The 24,249-nt window shown below is 36.0% G+C and overlaps 1 protein-coding gene across 1 annotated transcript in view; it reads right to left on the bottom strand.

Annotated features, from left to right (window-relative positions):
- RPS6KA5 (ribosomal protein S6 kinase A5) overlaps positions 1–24,249 on the bottom strand; it is a 38,415-nt gene that overhangs the window by 11,329 nt on the left and 2,837 nt on the right. The window contains exons 2-16 of the mRNA XM_070753269.1: positions 23,390–23,461; positions 21,835–22,053; positions 20,389–20,504; positions 19,833–19,940; positions 19,433–19,516; positions 18,782–18,885; positions 17,013–17,163; positions 15,612–15,773; positions 11,170–11,295; positions 10,342–10,475; positions 8,976–9,069; positions 7,963–8,133; positions 5,253–5,444; positions 3,656–3,815; positions 1,376–1,533 (exon numbers count right to left, since the gene is read on the bottom strand). Coding sequence (XP_070609370.1) covers positions 1,376–1,533; positions 3,656–3,815; positions 5,253–5,444; positions 7,963–8,133; positions 8,976–9,069; positions 10,342–10,475; positions 11,170–11,295; positions 15,612–15,773; positions 17,013–17,163; positions 18,782–18,885; positions 19,433–19,516; positions 19,833–19,940; positions 20,389–20,504; positions 21,835–22,053; positions 23,390–23,461 — 2,051 coding nt within the window. The remainder of the gene's footprint in view (positions 1–1,375; positions 1,534–3,655; positions 3,816–5,252; positions 5,445–7,962; positions 8,134–8,975; positions 9,070–10,341; positions 10,476–11,169; positions 11,296–15,611; positions 15,774–17,012; positions 17,164–18,781; positions 18,886–19,432; positions 19,517–19,832; positions 19,941–20,388; positions 20,505–21,834; positions 22,054–23,389; positions 23,462–24,249) is intronic.

Here is a 24,249-nt window from a genome sequence, read left to right as displayed (position 1 = left end):
TCATTGGAGCTGCGCAGGCCTGCAGCTGTAGGTGTAAAGGTGGCTGCCTGACCAGACTGGGTTGATGGAAAGGCTGGATATGCAGACAGTCCTGCAGCCCATTGTCTTTCAGCCCTGGGTGTGGGTGCTGGCAGCCTCACTCTCTCTGGAGACCAATCTCTCTCCGTGGCTGTGCCTACCACCCCTGGCAGAAACGTGGGGGAGGCCATCAAAGGACCGGGTTGACTGGCAGAAGGAACAGGGCCCATTACCTTCTGTGAAGCCTCTAATTGCTTCTCCAGAGCCCGGATGCGCTTTTCTGCTTCCCTCAGAGAGGCCCCTTGAGATACCTTAGCCTTCTGGGGCTTTTCCTTTGGAGTGCTAGGCCCTGCAGAGGCCTCCTCCACCAACTGGCCCGCCTGATCTGTCATATTGCCACGAAAAAGGAGATTGCCTGAGTCAGAATGAAATCGGGGCCAAAACTCCTTAACTGCTCTGACCAGAAATAGAGTAAAATGACAGGCAACTGCTCCACTGCGCCTGCGCGTAGCTAGGGCAGATTTCAGTTTCAACAGGCGCGTGCCCAAACAGGCCGGCTAAGCCCCGCCTCGCTGTCAAACTTCTCCTGAAGAAAATGGCCGCCGGGCCGGTTGCCCTGGCAACCCCTAACGCTTGGGCGCGAAAACCTCCGACATCGGCCTCCAACAAACATGGCCGTCGGAACTGACAGGCAAACGGGCGGGAAGGCTCTTTGCCTTTCCACGGGCAGAGAATCAGCCCGACTTCGCTTCAAATCGCTGTGAGCGGGGCGATCGGGGGGGGGGGGGCGCGGTTGCCTCCGAGGCCTGACTAAGGACCTCTTGCGCCCCCTCCCCTTGGTGTATTCGCCACGGGGGAGGGCGGACCCCCCCGCGGCGTCAACCAGCTCCTCTCCTCCGGAGTCTACCTCGGAGGTAGTTTCCCCGGGTGCTCACTCCTGAACCCACAAGACAGGCCTTTGTGTGGGTTCACAGACAAGGAGGAGCTGCAGTCAACTGGATTAGACCCACTGGAGGTCTGAAACCAGAGCTGCCTGAGGAGAAACCCCCAGCTGCACCTGAGGAAAAAGGAGAAAGAAAGAGACAAATTTAATAAATAAAAAATCACAAATACCTAATTTAATTAATACATCAAATAATTCCAAATAACATTCAATGCCTAAACCTCTCAAACCAATACTATTGGTAGAGCAAAAACTCAAAGTCCCTTTACTGCGACTGAGTTTTTAAGACTGGAGGGCTAAGGGGGCGGCACCTGCCTAATATTTAAATTAAACTCAGTCCCTAGCAATCAGACTGAAGAATTACCCATCCTGGACTCTCCTTGCAAGTGCATTGGAGAAGTAATGTGAACTTACATTAAAAGTTGCTTTGGCATGAATCGCAGCTCCTGAAGATCCCAAATTGTCTGAAGTCATTAATGGGTTGGATGACAGTTGGCAACCATCCTGAAGCCAATCATTGTATCTTAAACTGGTCATTTTAATCCTCTTATTTGGATCCACTGTAAGAAGACCTAGTATGAATGCATGAGATATTTTAAAGTAACGCACATTATTGAATGCTACTTATTTAACATTGATTAATAAACATTTATAACTTAAATACTGGCAATTGGTTTTTTTTTAATGGCTGAATTTATTAATATTTATTTTAAATGCATATACTTTGATATTCCTATTACCATGCTTGCCTGAAACCATGACCTACCCCCCAAATAAGCCTCAACTAGTTTTTAAGGTGCACTTAATATAATCCCTATAGTGTTTAGACTTATATACTGCATCATAGTGCTTTACAACCCTCCCTAAGCAGTCTACAGAGAATAAGCATCTTGCCCCCAACAATCTGGGTCCTCATTTTATTGACCTTGGGTCTACTGAGATTCAATCTGCCAAACTGCTGGCAGACGGTGACACTCAGCTTTCCTGCAGCATGTCCAGATCACCTGCCTCTCCTGCCTCTGCTTCTGACTGTTGCTTACAGAGCTATTCAACTCACCTGTGCTGCACCAGTGTTTGGCAGCAGCCACTGCTGGTGCAGCACAGGTGAGTTGAATAGCTCTGCAAGCAACAGTCAGAAGCAGAGGCAGGAGAGGCAGGTGATCTGGACATGCTGCAGGAAAGCTGAGTGTCAGTGGGCCAAAGAAGTGGGTGGTCGCAGAAGGCTTGCCTTCACACAGTGACACCAGTAGTAGACAGAGGCAGAGGAATGGGGAAGCAGGTGATCTGGATGTGCTGTGTGGGCCATGTGAAAGCTGGCAGGCACAGGAGGTTCATCTTCGTGTTTCTTGGCTTGCCTGTAGTCCATGCAGTGCCTGCCTTCCAATCCATGCCTTCTGCTCTGTGTAGCCCCAGAGTACTCTGACCAAGGGACCATTGGTCCCTGAGGGCTTGCTCACTCGTATGTGCACCAGGGGGACAGGATGCCCAGCCAAACTGATCACCCTGAAATCATGTTTTTGCCGAAAATAAGCCATAATGCTTATTTTGGGTCCTAAAGAAAATAAAACTGGATCTTATTTTCAGGGAAATATGAATATATTAATTGATTACAACAAAACTTTATAGAAAGTTCATATTATTATGTTATTATAAAATAATACAGTGGGACCTTTACTTAAGAACTTAATTCATTCCGTGACCAGGTTCTTAAGTAGAAAAGTTTGTAAGTACAGTAGAAGCATTTTTTCCCATAGGAATCAACGTAAAAGCAAATAATGCATTCAAACCCATTAGGAAAGAAATAAAAGCTCGGAATTTGTCTGGGAGAAGGAGGAAGAAGAAGAAGAGGACAGTCGCTGTTGAAGGAAGAAGGTGAGGTGAGGGGAATAAAAAAAAATCCAAAACATTAAGGCTTAAAAAAAAAAGGGACTCTGAGGCGGCAAATAGGAGTACACCCCTCCCATACACCGAAAGGCTCCTCTGGCAGTCCAGAAATGCCCGAGGTAGCCGGGATTAAAGGGGGAATGGCAGGAAACTGGCCGGACCTTTGTGTCACTCTCAAATTTCCTGAGAAATTTTTCCAGGCTCAGGTTCTTAAGTAGAAAATGGTTCTTAAGAAGAGGCAAAAAAATCTTGGACATCCAGTTCTTATCTAGAAAAGTTCTTAAGTAGAGGCATTCTTAAGAAGAGGTACTACTGTATATTAGATAGGTTAAATCACCTTGCTAATTTTAATTTTGAAATATCTATATACATTTGAAATTTATTTAAACATACAAATTTGAAAGCTGGAAGATCTGTATTAGATTCTATAAAAGTAAAAACTTGAAATAATAAAGTATGAATCTGTGTTATTACTAATGCCTTCATCTTCGTTTGCACTGCCAGGTCTATGCAGGCATTTACTACCAGCTGATTACCCTTTTATTATTTATACAGTCTTTCTGGGGCCTTTCCAATAATTTTTATTTGCATTATTTGTTAGATAACCAGAATAATCTCTCTCTGTAAAAGTAGCAAAATTTTGCTACACTAAGTATAAATTCAGTTACAAAGAAGTCATTGATGTTAGGAATTAACCTTGCTTTATTCATTTTAGAGAATGTATTTTTATTAGTCAATGAACAAAATAATGTCTGCATGTCTATCTAATACTCCTAAGAATCACTAGATAAGTCAGTGATCCATATATACCTTGTATCAAATCTTTGGCTTCATGAGAAACATTTTCCCAAGCATCTCCTTCAAATGAAAATTCCCCTCTTTTAATTTTCTTCATTGTTTCCAAAACATTTGAACATATTATATTGGTATCTTGAGTCTGAAAGGGTATTTGTCCTGAAAGCATTGTATACTTTTCGGGCAGGTGGGAGGAGAGAGAAATGTTTTAAATAATTAATTACAGATAAATGCAATTGTTTTTATATTTGTGTATACTGTAAATAGCTTTAACAATAAATCATAGTCAAGAATTTTACAGTGTATGTTTACATAGAGGTAGTCCTCTACTTTAATTGTAATTGAGCCTGAAATTAAGATAATAAATTGTGGTGGTCATTAAGAGAGTCCCAATGTAACCACTCTAATTTTACAACCAATTTTCCTGTGGTTGGTAAGCGAACAGCACAGTAATTAAATGAAGGCTGCAATGATTAAGCAAATATGGCAAGCATTAAACATCATTTTTTGCTGGAAACTGGAAAATCATGGTTACATGGCCACAGGATACTGCAAACAGCCATAAATGAGAACCAGTTACCAAGCACCCAAAATGTGATCACATTACCATAAAGGGGGTACAATTGTCAGAATTTCAAAATTTGATCATAGGAACTTTTTTTGTTGGGGACTCTGTCTGTTGTAACTTTGAACATCACAATTGACCACAATCGACCATTAAGCAAGGATTATCTGCAGTATAAATGAAGTATCATTTTCAGAAGTTAAAATATAATTGCTTCAGTCACATTTTTTCATAAAAAAGCACAATCTCATTAAGCTCTCATCTTTTATAAAAAGATATGTAAAATGCCATATAAAAAGGTATGTAAAATGCCATATAAAAAGGTATGTAAAATGCCATATAAAAAGGTAAGTAAAATGCAATATAAAAAGGTAAGTAAAATGCCATATAAAAAGGTAAGTAAAATGCCATTGGTTGTTCATCTCTGCTATTATAATAGTAACAATGGACTATCCAGACTAAATATGCATCCTGTCAATTATTGCCAAAAGATCTGTACCCAATCAATGATAGTATACTGAAACAAATTTAATTGTAAATAAGACTGTCACCCATTACAAATTTGACTGAATTAAAGAATTTACTGTGATTAAAATATGGCACCAGCTTATCATCTAATTCAAGTGAAATCAGAATTGTTTCTGCCATTTTCCCTAGCAAAAAAAAATGTAAAACCCCGCCAGTAAATTTATTATGATAAATATACCGGTATTTAATTGTATTACTTTTAGATATTTTACTTACTAGGAAATGTTTCTGAATGGTAAAAGTGGTTAACTTTTATAATACTTGACCTTGTTTTCGATTATAATTTTGCTGGATGCAGTTTTTATTGCTGTACATTTTAGCCTGTATGGCTGTACATTTTAGCCAATTGAATTGCAATTTACTTTTTTTTAGCCTTTTCTCTAGATCTAATGAAATACTTCATATTCTGCTCAACATTAATATTGAACATTTATATACATTAAATACTATAAACTTTTCCTATTATTATTGTTAGCACTCATGCTTGAATACTTCTTTTAAAATGCCAAAAATGCTTACCAAAATAACTCCCAAACTCCAGAGGTCACAGGATTCATCATAACCATTATGATTTAAGAGCTCTGGAGCAGCATAATGAAGAGTAAAACATGGAGTTTTAAGAGGCTGATTGTCTGAAGGTTTTAATCGGGCAAATCCAAAATCAATTATTTTTATTTCTGAATTATCACTTTCATCTGTGAATAATAAATTCTGAAAATATAATTAGAGAAGTAGAGTTAATTGTCTCATCATAGCTAGTAATGCTGAAATGATTTTTTTAAACTGATGACAAAAGGTACTGTAATTCCATGTTATATCTTATATACCGTATTTTTCAAAGTATAAGATGCCCCTTAGTTTTGGAGGAGGAAAATAGAGAAAATAATCTGCTTACCAGGTATTCATCTGGCTAGTGTCCTTAGCCAGCACATTATTTTAGCCCCTGGTTAGGGCTTTAAAAAAACTTTATTCAGAGAGGGTAACAACGAAAGAGCTTGCAAGCTGGTTAGGGCTGGAAAGAAACTTATTTGGAGCAAGTTAGAGCAATGAAAAAAACCCTGATTTAGGGCTTGGAAAACATTATTTGCAGAGAGATACAATGAAAGAGCCTGCAAGGTAAGAGCTGGGGAAGATTGTTAGCAGCTAGTTAGGGCTGGGGGGAAAAAGCTACATAAGACGCACCCAAATTATCAGCCTATTTTAGGGAGGCAAAGGGTGTATCTTATCTGTACTTTGAAAAATATGGTATTCAGGAAATCTTTTCTCCAAAAGCCAAGAATAAAAAACAAACAAACCTAAAGCAATACAGACATCACTCAGATACCACTCATTCAGCAACCATTTGAATAGCAGTGAATAAGACTTATGGCTGTTTCTCATAATTGTAATCTTTGCAGTATCACATGATCATCATTTGGGCACAGCGCTCTGCTGTCATGTGTTTGTCATCTGCAATCTTCACTGCCAGCTTCTATTAAGCAAAGTTAATGAGGAAGCCAGCAAGGAGTCACAAATGGTGGTGATAAGATAACAGAAAGCCAGGACCATGTGGGATTCACCTAACAACAGCAACTGAAACTGCTGCTAAAGTCATATGGTCATTTGACATTACACTTTCCAACTACATCGCTTATTGATGGAGCTCCCAGTCCCAATTTCCATTGTCAAATGAGGACTAGCAATATAGTGAAAAGTAGGGCTGGGCATGCTTTAAAAATCTGAGTGCAACACCTCTCAGTTACTCACTAAACTAGCTAGTAATTTTCACAGAAACAAATAAAGCTTTAAGAAATACACTCACTAAAAGTTAATGCAACTATTAAAGCAGCATCAGTTTTTTTGCTCATGGAAAACTGAAAAAAGAGAGTAGAAGAAAAAAGTAGAAGAAATTATGTGCAAATAAATTTTTTAGACTTATTAGACATATTTAAAGGCTTCTTAAGAACTGAGATCTATAAAACCCAACTGTTTATTCAAAGCAGTATCTTCTAGTTCAATTTAATTTGGTAGCCCTTCAGCACTATAGAGCAGACCAGGAAATTCACAGGAAGGGTAAAACTACTTTTATTGATATTTACTTTAACAAAAGGCTCTGCCATGCCTGCTTCCCTTTCTTCCTAATGTTATCTGATTTCTCTGGACTTAAAAATGATTCAGTCACTTTTGCTAGATAATGGGCAGGTTAAAAACATAAGAGTTCTTATATATTGTGGTCAAGGCCATCTTCCTTATTCTCTACACCCATAGTAAGTCCTTGCCTAAGTATAGCTTTTCTTGTAAGATGATTTCAAATAATTTTCTTCTACGTACAGAAATACTGTGTTGCATTAGCAGAATGGTGAGTTTTGATTTCTCATCTTCAGCCATATCTCCCAGAGTTTCAGTGAAGTGGAATTTACTAACTTAGAACATAAGTTGTATAGTTCTATACAAGCTGGAAAACAGTGCATGTATAATGGACACTCCATTTAATAAATAAAACTAATACAAATACAGAGAAGGCTATACAGGTAGTCCTCAACTTATGACTAGAATTTATGTTGCTAAGTGAGATATTTGTTAAATGATTTTTTTCCTCCATTTTACAACCTTTCTTGCCACAGTTGTTAAGTTTAGTTTAGTTTAGTTTAATCAGATTTGTATGCCGCCCCTCTCCGCAGACTCGGGGCGGCTCACAGAGTGAATCACTGCAGTTGATAAGTTAGTGACATGATTGTGAAGTGAATGTGGCTTCTTCATTGATTTTGCTTGTCAGATGGTCACAATAGGTGATCACATGATCCCCACTGCAACCCATCATAAATATGAATCAGTTACCAAGCATCTGGATTTTGATCACATGACCACGGGGATGCTGCAACAGTCATAATTGTGAAAAACGGTCATAATAGTCACTTTTTTCAGTGCTCTTGTAATTTTGAATCATCACTAAATGAACTGTTGTAAGCCAAAGACTACCTGTATTACAGGACAGGCAAGTAGGCAATTGACTAAAACGACACTTCATAATTCACATGTTATGTATCTCTTATAAGAAAATATTACCTTACTATTGATAACTTGTCCTTATCTTAATATTATCTTATAAATATTTTATTATGCTTTTATTACTAAAAATATAACTATAACAAATTGATAAAGTAAAGGAGAATTAATGAACTAATAAGGAAGGGAGGAAAGGTGAAAATGGTCAGACTTCACAAGCTTCACACATTTCTTAAATTCTTACCTCAGGTTTTAAGTCTCTGTGCACTACTCCCACATCATGCATATGGCTCACTGCAGAAACTAATCTGCGCATGATATAACTAGCTTCAGTTTCACTGAAGAACTTCTTTTTCTGGATGCGTTCAAGTAATTCTCCCCCTTTCAGTAGTTCCATTACTAGAAACGTGTGGAGCTAAAAGCAAATATAATTTTTATAAAAATGTATATCTAGTTGGACAAGTTTACTATTCTATTAAAATACAGTAGAGTTTTGAAAATTCTTTCAACTGATATGTTGTAATGTATTTTCAGGAATCAAATCAGCTTCATCATTAAAACAGAACAGATGATTCTTCTATCACACACTTCTTAGTTTCAGAAGAACCCAAAACATTTGTTCTAGCAGCTTAGCTCCAAAACCAAAATCTAAATGAGCAAGTAAATGTCTCATCACAAATCACTGGATTCTATACTCTAAATTCCAACAACTGAGAGTTTGATATGATTTGGGTTAGAGGGATTTTTATTTCACTTTTTATGTAGTATTATTACATGGTGAATATAACAGGTCTTCAATAGTTAGGATGAAAAAGGCAGCACCACACTGCTAAATACTAGAATATTTCTATCCAGAATTGAGAAAGGGGTTGAATTTATATTGGCTGACACCCTTTCATCTGACTAAAACCAGCTGGCTTCTCTCCAAGTAAAGTATTGATCACAGTAACATTACACTATAATAAATATATTTATTTCTTAACAGAGTAGCTGTTCTGGCAGAGTCTATTAGTAACTCCCAACACAACATAGAACAATTATTAATTTAACTGAAGAGATATAAAGAAAGTTTTGAAAGTTAAAACATTTTTATAGCTTGTAATAGAAAAAACACTAAAAACCTTCAATATACTATCTTATTTGTATTCCTTTCATTTTCATTTACCATAGCATGTTTCTAATAATCATATCACCATTTCTCATTGATTTCTAAAGATTATGCAGAGCAAATACAAAAATTGAAGCATAGTGTAATACCTGATCATGATAAATTTCATGTAATTTCACAACATTGGGGTGTCCTTCACAGAGTTTTAAAGCTGTAATTTCTCTTTGAGTGTTGACTTCTAGCCTGAAAAATTATGTCAGTGATTATTATAAAATAAATTTGTGATTTTATAAGGTCATCTTTATAAATTAGACTGCAAATTTTTATTAAAACATTTCCCAAGATATAAATAATGTGCATTTAAAACCCACATCTTGTTGCAGTCCTTAAAAGGCGTGCAGGCCAGCGAAAGTATGCAGCCACTTCCTATGAAAAAATCACCAACAAGAATACATGGGCCACTCTCAGCAGCCACCAATATATTATTCGCAAAAATAATTACTGCATGGATCCGCGCATGGCTGCCTTGCATCGGGCCAGTACAATTCTGCGTAGCCAGAAGCCTGTGGTGGTGGAGAAGAGGACTCAGGCTCCCAAGATTGCATAAAAACTAGTTTTCAAATTATCCAATAAAGGAATAAAGGATTTGCTCCCCAAAATATAAAAATAGAAACAAGAGGACATTGACTGTAGGCATGAATTACCGTATTTGTTTGGAGTATAAAATGCACCTTTTTACTCCCAAAGAGGGTCAAAAACTGGGCAGCGCCAATTGCACCCCCGTTTTGGGAAAAGATTTTAATTTTTTCAATCTTTCCCAAAATGGGGCGTGCAATTGGCACTGCCCACCGCCCAAAACGCAATGCTCTTTTTTGATCTGCACATGCCCCATTTTTGGAATCAGGGAGGAAAGTGTTTTCGGGCTGCAGCGCCAGCCAATACACTCACCACCTGAAACATGATGCTCTTCTTTGCCTCTGCACACTCCTTTTTTGGAATGGGGGGGAAAGTGATTGATCTGAGTGCACAAAGCCTGAAATAGTAATCAAGATATTAAAATAATTTGGGCACACATCACCACCAAAATCAATAAATAAAAATCTCCAAACCAAGGTCTCAAGAAACCCGATTTCAGAAATCATGCAGGAGAATCATGAATCTCTGTGGCTCTTGTGTCCTCCACCCCACCCACTTGTTAAATGCCCAGAATTGTTTTTTTCCTTGTTTTACTCCCCCAAAATTAAGGTGCATCTTATACTCTGGTGTGTCTTATACTCTGAAAAATATGGTAGATATGTTTATTATTGAAAACAGAAGACTGATGGATTAGAATACTGTATATCACTCTTGAACTATGCCACAAAAAACCTAAAACCTATTTTCTACTATTTTAGAATGCAAAACATAGAGTAAAAACACTTAATCCTGTAACTTATTAGGAAAACCCTTTTAAGAGTAAAAGCATTAATTTAATTTAATTTTTAAAAGAAAAAAATCTATTGATTTTTTTAATACCTCTTACTGATTATTTTTACTGCATATTCACGTCTAGTTTTCTTGTGTAAGCATTTTCGACATATGGAAAAACTTCCCTCTCCAAGTGGTTTTTCTTTTAAGTCCAGCTCATAGTGGAGATAAAATGGAGAGTCCTGAAATGAAATATTTCACTTTATTTATTAACAGTTACTGAATAAAATAAAAAATAGACAATAGTAAGCATATACATTTAAATGGCATGTGCAAAAGGAACTTCATTGCCAGATAGCTTGAGTTAAAAGAAAATATGTTTATTAACAAATTGCCTATTCATCAGTGCTTCAAGCAGTATTAGCAGAAGCCAGGTATATTACTGTGTCCATGTATGCCCATGACACTGTTTATACTTTGTATTCATTATATATTCTGTGTTCATTCAAGAATATATATTCATTCTGCATTCAAGAATATTCAGACAAATCTGCATAATTTTCTACACTAAGCTTATTATTAGTGATATGAAAACATGCACGTAAGAACTTTCCTCGGAAACTTGGATAAAGCTTATTTCTATGCCTTACATCAGCTAACTATATGTACCCATGTCAAATATCAGCTAACAAGTTGGATATAGGAGTTCTACAACTGTTTTCAAAAAAAAAATTCAATTGCTACCTAGGTTATTAACAAAAGATTATATTGATATAATCAATATAAACTAGGTTATTAACAAAAGATTACAGTATATTGAAATTATAAGATATTCTTGTAAACGTAGCAAAGAAAACTATTTAATTTTATATTTCACATTAAAATACATTATGTACCAGATAATTTTTTAATATGTGTTTAAATGGTTATTACTACCTTCATCATAGCACTTCTTGCAATATTTGTAACTCCAGGCTGGTTATGTTTTGTCAAAAAACAAACAGGATCCGTAGTGGCTGCATTGTGTTTGAATAAGATAGAAGGAGCAACAAAAGAATATCCCTAAAGGATAAAGAAACCAGAGGTCAGTTATGTGCAAAATTTTACCACTAATGTCAATATTAGGTTAATCATACTTGGGAAAAAATTACGATGATCACTGTGTTGAACACTGCACTCTGTTGGAAATAATCACAGTAGAGTAGTAGCATTGGTTGCCGATCAGTTTCCGGTCACAATTCAAAGTGTTGGTTATGACCTATAAAGCCCTTCATGGCACTGGACCAGATTATCTCCGGGACCGCCTTCTGCTGCACGAATCCCAGCAACTAGTTAGGTCCCACAGAGTGGGTCTTCTCCGGGTCCCGTCAATTAAACAATGCCGCTTGGCGGGAACCAGGGGAAGAGCCTTCTCGGTGGTGGCCCCGGCCCTCTGGAACCAACTCCCCCCAGAGATTAGAATTGCCCCCACCTCCTTGCCTTTTGTAAGCTACTTAAAACCCACCTCTGCCACCAGGCATGGGGGAATTGAGACACCCTTTCCCCCTAGGCCTTTACAATTTTATGCATGGTATGTCTGTATGTCTGTTTGGTTTTTATTATAATGGGTTTTTAATTGTTTTTAGTATTGGATTATTATTATATGCTGTCTTATTGTTGCTGTTAGCCGCCCCGAGTCTTCACAGAGGGGCAGCATACAAATCCAATAAACAAATAAAATAAATAAATAAATAAAAACTTGCTTGAAAGACATTATTTTCTGATACACAAAATTTAAAAATATTAGTCTATGCATCCAACTGCATTTATATATGTGACTTCAATCAGCCTGTTAAAATGCAATTAATTATTTATTTTTGAAATAAAGGAACTAAATACTATTAGCATTTATTCTAAATTTTATTTTATGAGATGAGACTTTGCAAATGACTGCTACTAGATTAAACTTGTATAGTATAATTAAATAGAGTAAAATTGATCTAAATAGTTAAATATGTTTATAGCTACTGGTTCAAAGAACGGCATTTTCAAAATAAGAGATCTTGGAGTCCTAGTGGACAACCAGCTAAACAGGAGTCAGCAGTGTGCAGCAGCAGCAGCCAAAAAAGTCAATGCAATGCTAAACTGCATTAACAGAGGGATACAATCTAGATTTAGTGAAATACCAATACCACTTTATAAAGCCTTAGTTAGATCACACCTAGAGTACTGCATCCAGTTTTGGTATAAAAAAAGATGTTGAGACTCTAGAAAAAGTGCAGAGGAGAGCAACCAGGATGATAGGGGACTGGAAACTAAAACATATAAAGAACAGTTATAGGAATTGGGCATGGCTAGTCAAGTGAAGAGAAGGACCAGGGGAGACATGGTAGAAGTGTTCCAATATTTGAAGGGCTGCCAAAGAGAGGAGGGGATCAAGCTATTTTCCAAAGCACCCTGAAGGCCAGACAAGGAATAATGGATGGAAATTGATCAAGGAAAGATTCAATCTGGAAATAAGGAGGAACTTTCTGACAGTGAGAACGATCAACCAGTGGAACAGCTTGCATTTGGAAGTTGTGGGAGCTTCATCACCTGAGACCTTCAAGAAGAGTGGCCAATTAGCCCCAAACCTACTCTCAAGCAGACCTCCTCCTGAAGAACAATTCCTGCCTTTTGGCAGCTCTGCATGTTCATGCATTAAGAAGAGGCTCTTCCTCTTCTTCCTCATCACTGGTGGGAGGTTCTGGAGGTTCTGAAGGTCCTGGCTGACTCTCCACCTCTAGCACAAAGTCCTCTCCAGCCCCCTCACTGTCTGACTCCGGTGCCAACTGCTGGTTCATCAGTTTATTCTCTGACGGGATCCGCTACCAGCTGCAGGGGCTGCTGGTGGGCAACAACAGTTGCTAAAGGAGAGACCACAAGCTAGAAACCAAGTGAAGTAAGAAATCTCTTCAATGGGAATGTACAGTGCACAAAGCAGCAACATGTAAGGGGCGTGCATAAGTGCACCAGCGTGCCTTCCGTCCCCTGTCCTATTTGTGTCTCCTATACTGCTTTATATATCTTTTATTCCTTTCCTATATCTTTTCTTCTATTCTATTCTCTCATTGATATATTCTATTCCTATATCTTTCCCTCTATCCTTCATTGATACTTTCTATTAAGAATATATCCTTCATCATGTTTTGGACAAAATAAATAAATAAATATATAAAAATGTTTATTCCTTTGAAATGGCTCATCAGTTGTAATAGTCCTGTCACAAAGATAGGCAGTGATTGCAAATCCCTAACTTTGTTATAGGAGAGGGAACCATATAATCATAGTAGTGGGATTTCACTGTTGTCCGATAGGCCCCTACAACACAATTGTGGGCAATGGTATACTATCTCTTTGTGATTTATTCTTTGACACTTATGTTATACGCTACTAATCTAGGACAACTGCTACTTTTAACAGACAAAAATCAGAGAGGAAACCTTTGTTTATTCTAAGTTTTTATTACAGGTAGTCCTTGACTCATGATCAAAATTTCTCTTGATGAGAGACAGTGAAGTGAATTTTGCCTCATTTTACAACCTTTCTTGCCACAGTTAAATGAATCATTCTGGCTTAACAAGTCAGTTGCAAAGTGTTTGGATTTTGATCGCATGATCATAGGATGCTACAATGGTCGTTAAGTGTGAAAAATGATCATAAGTTTTTTAATGCTGTTGTAACTTTGAACTAAATGAACTGCTAGAAGCCAAGGACTACCTGTATTGACTTAATCTTGATATATTCCTTTCAGTTTATTACTTCTAAATAAACCAGATTGATTTGCCTGTTTTGCAATAATCATATATAAAATGTATAGTATGTTTAAATATACAGTACAATAATGACTTATGATTATTTTATATTTATTTACATATAATATATAAATCTAGTCATATATCTTATATTTTATCTAATTTTTTCACTTTATGCATACAGTGTTTTAGCTTTTTTCCAATGCACTCAATTAGATTCTTAGAGCTATCAAATAACTATAAGCATTTATTTTAAAAAAAACTGGGCAGTATTTCTATAGTTATTCTACCTCTTACAAACAATACACTTTTCATATCTGGAACTTATAAGCAAAAGGCTTTTCAAGTCCAACTTGCATTTCTGGATATTTCCTTTATCTTGCTATTATCTTTTACTTTCTATCTCTAAACAATTTGTGTTACCTTTCCCTAAACCCTCATATGCCACTGAGAGATGATAATTTATACTTCCCCAGTCTGTTTCTACATTTCTACTTTATTCTTCAAGCATTCCTATGTTCAGTCTGCTACCTGTTCTTCTTTCTACAACTATCTTATCACAATTTCATTTATATCCTTTCTGCAGGCAAAACAACACCAACCACAGAGAAAGCAAAATAATTTTCCTTCCCCTGAGAGATTATGAAATCTCCCTAGTGCATTAATCAGCCATAAGCACAATTTCCCAATCTTTGTTACTATTTTAAACTTGTTAGATTAGATGCACAAGCCATTTTTCCTATTTCATTTTAAAGCTTATAATACTACAGATTTAAATCATTTATCAATAATGGATTCTCCATTTCTGAAATAATAACTCCAAAAGGGAAATGTTTCAAAAATCAAAATGTAATATTAAGTTTCTTTCTCAACTTTTTTTCTTTGTATTTAATCACTCACTAGTTCTTTCACTCAAACTAATCTACAGTGGTACCTCGTGATACGAACCCCTCGTGATACGAACCCCTCGTGATACGAATCTGGGGTTCGGAAATTTTTTGCCTCTTCTAACGAACTTTTTTCGGCTTACGAACCCACCGCAGATCGCAAAATGGCACTCTACTGGGCGCCGCCGCCCAGCTGTCACCTTTTAAAACAGCCGAAGGGCTTCTCGGCGTTCTCCCGAACCCGAACCCGAACTTCAGAAACAGTTGGGCGCTTCTCGGCGGCTTCCGGAACCCAAACCCGAACTTCCAGGTTCAGCGTTCAGGAGAACGCCGAGAAGCCCCCAGGCTGTTTCAGAAGGTTACAGCCAGGCGCCGCCGCTTGGCGGAGCGCCGTTTTTGCGATCAGCGGCAGCGTTTTCGGCCGATCTGGAGGCTGGAAAGGAGGTGGGGAATCCCAGTAGGGAATTCCATGGGCAGAGCTTTGACGTCATGAAGACGTCCGACCAGTATCTGACATAGCAGTGATTAGTGTTCTTGTTTATACTAGTTTTAACACTGTGTTTGTTTATATATTAGTTTTAATATTTCTCATCCAACACTACAGCTGCCTGTCATTTCAACCATTTGATGGATTGATGGATGGATGGATGGATATTCTTATTTAATTTGTAAATGATCTCTCCAAAAATTTTAGAATGGCTTGGAATTTTCAAGTTACCTGGAACAGCTTGTCTGCAGCCTCTGGAATAGTTGCTGGAGAATATGTTGGATCCATTTCTGTAAACTCCTCTGCAAAGTTACTAACATCCAACTCATCACGAATTATTGGTTTAAAAGGAGCAGACACTTTTTTGGCAGCCAAGTCATTCCAATTTATTTTCTGCACCAATAGATTAAATTAAACATAGAAAAGAGTGAACAGACAAAAAGGTAATTGTTTGAGCTGATAATATAAATTGTTCAGAGAAAATAGATTATAATTTACCTTCCCATTCATTTCTATTTAAATATAATTGGACTTATTATATGTAAAGCATTACAGTATTAATTAAGATATACAGGTCATCCTTGATTTACAACAGTTCATTTGGTGACCATTTGAAATTACAACGGGACTGAAAAAAAGACTTATAACCAGTGATGGGCTACCAAAAATTTTACTATCACACTGTGGGCGTGGCTTATGCATTTTGTTTCAACATCTTTCAGTACAAATTGGGTGCTCTGGGGTGGAGCTCCAAATTTTGCTACTGGAACTGTGTTCCTGACCGTTCCCATAGGAGCCCATAACTGCTTATAACTGTTTTGCACACTTAAAACCATTGCAACTTCCCGATGATCATGTGACAATTTGGATGCTTGGAAACTGACTGATATTTATGATGGTTGCAGTGTCCTGGGGTCATGTGATTTGGACTCAATTGCAGTCATAAGTCGAGGACTACCTGTATTATTGGCAAATATAGTCGAAGATAAATTGCTGAATGGTTCATCATGATCACCATTCAAAGCAACTGCTTAATAAATTACAAATAATGGCAATTACACTGAGGAAAAATATTCAAATTTTATTTAAATAGTAAGGAGCCATTATTTATTGATGATTAGAGTCATATCCTGCATTCAATATGGATCCTATAGATGGGGCAGTGCCCCAAAGTTCACCTTTTGAGATTACCAAACTTGTGCCCCATCAAACAATGCAAAAGCTTCATTTATTAGCATAATTTGAAACAAATATTCTCAGAAAGATCTTTACAGTACCTCTATTTGTTAAGTGTTCCCCATCTGCTCTAAAATGGTAAAGGGGATGAGAGATGCAATTGTGTTGTCTTTCACTACATGCCAAGCTGTGAAATGATTTACCCATAATTAAAATGTCTTTAAAATATAGAAAGGAAAAACTTACGGCACTTTATTCTAGAACAATTAGCTAAATTCAAGTTAAAGGTTTTGCTGAAATATGTTAATTCTGCTTCTGACGGCACTTAAATACTGTACAGAAGAAATCTGATGTCTCTCTCCAGGGATTAATATCTAAAATATCTATAAAATATACTGCCTAGTAATAGCCAATATAAAAATGAATAGTTTATAACAAAGGCAAACTTGATTTTACCTTGAAGAAAGAATGTTGTTTGATTTCATCAGCATTCCCTGAACCACAACCCAATCTTTTCTTAGGATCTTTCATTAGAAGACACTGAATTAAATCTTTAGCTAATGGACTCATTTCTTGTGGATATGGAGGTTCACTTTTTAATATTCTCCTTAAGTAAAATGATAGTTGATTATTTTTGGGATTCAAAACAATTCTAAAACTTACATAAATGCATTCATTGCCCAGCAATAACGACAGTAAAAATAAACAAGGCAACAAATTACAGTTAAAATATACTGTATTATTTATTTATTTTAAAAAAATTAAAACAGTAAAAACTGATTTATTCAAACAATGAAAAAGCAGTTACTTAAAAGTAGAGATAAACCAGCAGAAATAAACAACTACAACCCTAACTTTAGAGGAAAAAATTAAAAGGCCATATAAATAAGAAATTGTTTTGCTACTAAGAAAAAAAAAGCAAAGTTAATCAATGCTAGGAACAAAGACAGGAAGGCCACAAAAAATGGCTGTGTTCCTTGTACAGAAATATGCAGGAAGGAAAAAGGTATAGAAACATAGAAACATAGAAGTCTGACGGTAGAAAAAGACCACCTGGTCCATCTAGTCTGCCCTTATACTATTTTCTGTATTTTATCTTAGGATGGATATATGTTTATCCCAGGCATGTTTAAATTCAGTTACTGTGGATTTATCTACCACGTCTGCTGGAAGTTTGTTCCAAGGATCTACTACTCTTTCAGTAAAATAATATTTTCTCATGTTGCTTTTGATCTTTCCCCCAACTAACTTCAGATTATGTCCCCTTGTTCTTGTGTTCACTTTCCTATTAAAAACACTTCCCTCCTGGACCTTATTTAACCCTTTAATATATTTAAATGTTTCGATCATGTCCCCCCTTTTCCTTCTGTCCTCCAGACTAGTGCATTGAACATTAAATTGTGAAGCAGCTAAAATTCTAGTATTTTTAATTCAACCCCCAAACAAACCAGAATTATAATACACTAGCCAATGAATTAATCCAATGAAATCAGTGAATTCATTGGCTAGCGTATTATAATACTGATGTTATATAAACATGATCCTAATTTCCAGTTGAAGTAGATATTCTAGTAACCCTATTTTGTAAAATGACACTTTTTGATCATTATAGCTTTACGCAATTTATTTGTCTGACTTATAAGATATTCCATATCAAAGCCTCAAAATTAACTTACAAGTAATGACACAAAACATTAAAATAGAATAAATTAAAACACAACAACTAAGTAAAGTGCACCTCCATTCACTTTACAATAATCTACATGAGAGTTTTCCTTAATGTGGACTAAAGAAGTAAGGATAGCTCTATCCAAGCTATAACCACAGATACTATGCCTGTTTCATATCTCAGAGGACATTTTTGTCCCTAATGCAACGTTCCTCTGTGGCAGCTCCTATTTTATGGAACAGTTTCCTGGAGATTATCAATTAGAATACCCTAAAGATGGGAATTGTTCTGGAGAACCTTAAGGAATTAATACCATTATACTTTCTGCTTTATAGTTATGTTTTTATCAGCTTTTATGTATTTTTACTGTTTCTACGTTATAAACTGAGGGATGCCATCTTTGTTCAACCTAACAATACATAAACACAACAAGTAATGACAATATATGTATTTTGGGAGAAAACAATATTACCTTTTTAAAACAATTGAATCAAATTTACCCGATACACAAATACAAGGACATCCTCTGATGTCTTCATTTGAATTGATAACTTACCTGGATATGTCAGTTTGTGAATTTCTCTCCCCATCAACTGTAAAAGGTGATGCTCCAGTCAATAATTCATACATAAGAACACCTAAACTCCACCAATCAACAGCCTATAAAACAATTATATATCAATGAAGATTATTAATGCAACTCCTTTAAGAAATAACAATATACTATACATTTATTTTTTAAAAATATGAAGTACCGGTATATGAAAAAAATTAATTTATAAAATAAAATGTACCAAATGTGAGCTATAGCTTACATGTAAATAAATTGCATGTAATTTGAAACCTATTTCTATTAGTCCTTAAAACAGATATTAATATTTATTTAGAGTATTCAGACACCAATATATAACAATATCACAATTTGAAAATGAGCTAAGAAAGTTTTAACCTCATGTGTTTTCTATTACACTCTTCTCTAGTACATATGCAAAAATAAAAATGGTTCTGTTTTTTTATCACAAAATTCTACTCCTGTGAACTAAATAAGGCTTTCTTAAGACTGAGAGGGCATGACTGGCCCAATGCCATCCAGCTGATTTGACCTAAATCAAACTAGTACTCCCAGTTTTTTTGTTTTAACTACTATACTAAACTGTCTCCCAAGCAATAAATAGTCAAATTATTTTCCTTTTCATCAAAAACCTACTTTATCATGTCCTGTATTCCCTCCTCTGACGATATCTGGAGCCATATATTCTATAGTTCCACAGAAAGAATAAGCTCTTTCATTCTGAAAAAAAGTGTATGAGATTATAGACAATATAATAACTGAAACCACAATCGGGGGGGGGGGGGGAGAGAAAAAAATGTATTACTAGGATTTATATCGTTCCATTTAATTGTCTTCTTCAGATGTTTGGCTCTCGCTGTATAATATCATTTGGACATTACAGTATATACATTTTGAAATATTTCTCTCTCATTCCACACATTATCCCACAAGGTAAATCTGATCCCTCCATCTCATCTCAATGGAAAAAGGAGAAAGGTTCAATATCTGGATTTTCTGGCTTATTTAGAGGGTTACTTACTATGCAGATACTTACTTCATCATTAACAAATTCCTTACTCAGTCCAAAGTCTGTCAGAACGACATGTCCATCTGAGTCAAGAAGAATATTTTCAAGTTTTATATCACGATAGATAATTCCCAACTGGAAAAAAATAAAAATAATTGTACATTATTAAGCAGACTTAATTAAAATATATTCAGATGTTGGCTTGTAATAATATACTTCAAATACATACACCTTGTTAAATTGGGAAAATGCCTATATAAACAATAGCAAACTGTATTTGCTCTTAAAGTTACATATTTCAGATATAAAATGAAAATAATATTTTTAATTATTTTTGCCTGCTTGTTAGCATTTAAAAGGATGTGTTTTTCACAGAACAATAATTACGAATCTATGGTTCAAATGACTGTAAAATATGTCAGTAATAATTCTAAGTGGAAGCAGGCATTGCACTGAGCTTGCACAAGTGTATCTGAAAATGAAGCATAGGTAGATAATATCAGATCACTTCTGAAAATCTAATTTCACTTACATTTTTCCTTTCAATAAATTTATTTTTAAAAAGTTGAAAATATAGTCTCACCTTGTGAAGATGTTCCAATGCCAAAACAATCTCCCCAATATATATCTGCACCTCATCTTCATTAAATTTCTCTCTTTGTGAAAGATGGGTAAAAAGTTCTCCACCATTTATGTAATCTAAGATATATGAAATGAAATTATTTATTAGGGATTGCAAAATTTCTGAATTGATTCCAAAAATACATTTTATACCACATTGTAGCAAATGCTGCACATACGGTTTTGTTTCTTTTGTGCTTCATCACTAGCCACAGTTGCTTCCTTTGGAAAATTATTTGGATTCTCACATGAATACTGTAAATGTCTCAATTATAGGCTAGCTTTTTTACTTATTCATTTATATTCCCATTTCTAAACTGCCCATCTCCCTCAGACCTACTTTAAAATAATTGCAAAGTTTTTTAAAAAAAATTAAAACTCAAGATAGTTGCAGTTATCTCTGTAAAATATAATAATTAATTTAAAAAAAAATACTGGTATTGTATTTCTACCAGGTTAAAATTAGGTTCAGCAGTCTTTGTTTAGTTAGCAGATTTTACGAGGATGAATATTTCATGAATCAAATTGTTGTGCAAAGTCAAGAAATTACAAAGGCAAGAGACTTGGACTACACAAATTGTCCTTTACTTATAACCATTTATTTTGTGACTGTTGAGGTTACAGCAGCACTGAAAAATGTGACATATTTCATTGCAGCATCCCTTGGTCATGGGATCAAAATTGGGACGCTTGGCAACTGGTTCATATTTGTAACAGTTGCAGCGTCGGAGGTCACATGATCTTCCTTTACAACTTTCTGACAAGCAATGTCAAAGGGAAGCCAGATTCACTTAATAAACATGTTACTAACTAAACAACTACAGTGATTCACTTAAAATGGGGCAAAACTAACTTAACAATTCTCTCATTTAGAACAGAATTTTGGGACTCAATTGTGGTTGAAAGTCCAAACTCCCATAAGAGCGCTAGATAGTTGCCAGTAGTGGGTTCCTACTGGTGCAGCTAATTGTGCATGTGTTCCAGCAAAATTTTGCTTCCTGCATCTGTGCAGATAGCAAAATCTTGCATGGGGACACACGTGCGTGTGTGTTTTGTCGAGGTATTTGCCTATGCAGAAGCAAAAAACAACACCGAAACACATGTGCACGTGCGTCCCCATGCAAGATTTTGCTACCTGCACAGGTAGCAAAATTTCGCTTGAACATGTGCTCACACGCCAGAGCTACGTGCAATTAGGCACACTGGTAGGAACCCACTATTGATGGTAGCAAAGAGTGATCGATAAGTCTAATTAGAAGGCAGTAAAGTGTATCAGTTTGATTCTTTTTAGTAACTGTTCTGTTGTGTATATTCCAAACACATACCATTGGGAAGGAGGGAGGAGCAGCAAATGAAAATAGACTTTATTTTTTCCTTTCTTCTATGGTTCTTTCCATTTTATACTTACCCAAGATGAGATGAAGTTTTGTATCTGTCTGAAAAGCGTAATGCAAAGTAACCAAAAATGGAGACTGTCGAATGTGCTCTAGTACTTGTCGTTCAGTCTTTGTATGTTCAGTTGTTTTGGCTTTTTGAATAATTGTTGCCTTTTTTAATACCTTCATTGCATACAATTTGCCCGCATCATGACCACTGATTTTCCTCACCAGGAATACCTTTCCATAAGCTAAAACCAAAAACATCACACAGGTATAAAGAACTATTTAAATATTTTATTAAAATGCTTCCAAAGAAATATAAAATTCTAGAACCAGAATCTTAGGTTTACAATTACAAGCAGGGTGTCAGAGTTCCAATTAGCATCTGAGAAATAAATCAGAGTCCAAACTTTGGACTTCTCCCAAGTTCCAATTTATTAATAGAGCAATGTTGATTACAAACTGTAGTGAAGTCGATACTAACTTTTCCTACAGTTCTCCACCCAGGTTAAGATTCATCCCTCATCCCCATACCCACAGGTTCATCACATGGACCACTCTGGTTCTCTGTGTCCATGACCCTCCCCATAACCTCTGGCTGGTGCTGAACAAAGGATGATCTTGAATCTCTGGAAAGAATTTGTTGTGGCTAGTATTTTTCCCTCTCATGCAACCACCTCTCCTCAATTCCCATTGTACTATTCTACTTGTGGCAGGCCAAAGTCTCTAACTCAAAATGATGGCTTTGGCCTGACAGAGAGAAGATTTAGAACTTTAACTGAAATACCACAGCAACAAGTCCCAATCAGGATTTTCTGCTACTTAAATCTGCAAGAGGAATGGCAATAGATAAAAACAGAAGGCTGAGAACCAAAGAAGCACAAGACTGTAGGAAAAAGCTTGAGAATAATTCAGTCACTGTTGCTCCTGACTAGACCAATTCTGAATTGAACAACTACTTCAACCGTGTTATAGCAGAGATTTTAAATATGGAATATAAAACAAAATATATGGAAATGATCCAGTACTGGAAACAATAGTTATAGTCATTTGTTTCTATTACCAATTGACTAGAATGTTTTTCCTGACTCTTTGAATTGAGTCAGCCTGTACTTGACTTTGCAGCTATTTCAGCCTTTCGAAAATGGATTTGGTTTGCCTGTACTGTACTGAGGTGACCTTGGAAGGTAAGTGTTTGAAAGAAGAGTACAATCTAATAAACAATTTAAAAAAATATACTGCCTTTTCTGATTGCTTTAGTTGGGAAGACTTTGCTCTGTTGATACCTCTTACTGCCAATCCCACCCACCCAGGGGTGGGCTACTGACCGGACCGGGGTGGGTGGGTGACACAGTGGGGTAGTGGAAATGAAGCTCCACCCCAAGAGCACCCAATTTGCACTGAAAGATGTTGAAAGAAAATGCAGGACATCCTGCATAAGCCACGCCCACAGTGTGATAATAAAAATGTTGGTAGCCCTTCATTGCACCCACTCAAAATATTTATCTGTAAAATAAAATTTTATTTGGTTAATGTTTTAAGAAACACATTAATGCTTTATTAGCAACATTAAATAATTCATACCTCCTGTCCCAAGAATTTTCAGGAGTTCAAAGTTCTCAATGTCCACCTTCTCTGTGTGGCCTGTCAAGTTTGCTAACAAAAGAAAGAAACATTCCGTGTCAATACACACTAATAAGCAGACAAGTAGTAATATAAATTATACGGTATCCATGATTAAGATTCCTCGATTATTCATATAAGATCTATAACACAACTGTCAGTAAAGTGTCATTGTATTCAGATTTCCAGGTATAACTAAAATGAATATTTTATTTATTTGTTTGTTTGTTTATTTATTTATTCTTTGTCCAATATACAATACATATGATAACAAGGATACAAGGATAAGTCACTGTTGTCAGGATTCGGTTCTTAAATTCTGAACATTTACAATTATATATCACAACATTCTTAGTAATTGGGTCAATCACTTTTCTGCATGTAGCAAAATTCTGGGTAGGTTTATGTACATAAATCACTTAAAATCAATACATTAAGCCTCTACTAAACTGAAACAGCTAATACTGGGCTATCTGATCAATAAAAAAACCTATTCATTCATTCATTCATTCGACTTCTATGCCACCCATGGGACTCAGGGCAGCTAGAGCATTCTCTCTAGAGCATAACTAGAGCATTATCTATTCAAAAAGATTCTATGTTAAAATAAAAGAAATATTTTTAAATTGACTCCCATTTCATTTTCAGTGCAATGTATACAGTACAATTATGGTACAATATTATGCTTATCATTTTATGCAGACTAATACAGTTTTAAAATAAAACCCAAACAATAAAGATACAGGTGAACTTTGTTATGCATTGACTAATGCATTTATGCTATTTACCATAACTACACAAGTTGTTCATCAAAAGGATAT

Source organism: Erythrolamprus reginae, chromosome 1, assembly GCF_031021105.1.
Source record: "Erythrolamprus reginae isolate rEryReg1 chromosome 1, rEryReg1.hap1, whole genome shotgun sequence".
Lineage (NCBI taxonomy): Eukaryota > Metazoa > Chordata > Lepidosauria > Squamata > Dipsadidae > Erythrolamprus > Erythrolamprus reginae.
The sequence above is the reverse complement of the archived record's forward strand: the minus strand, read 5'-3'. Positions and strand labels throughout refer to the sequence as shown.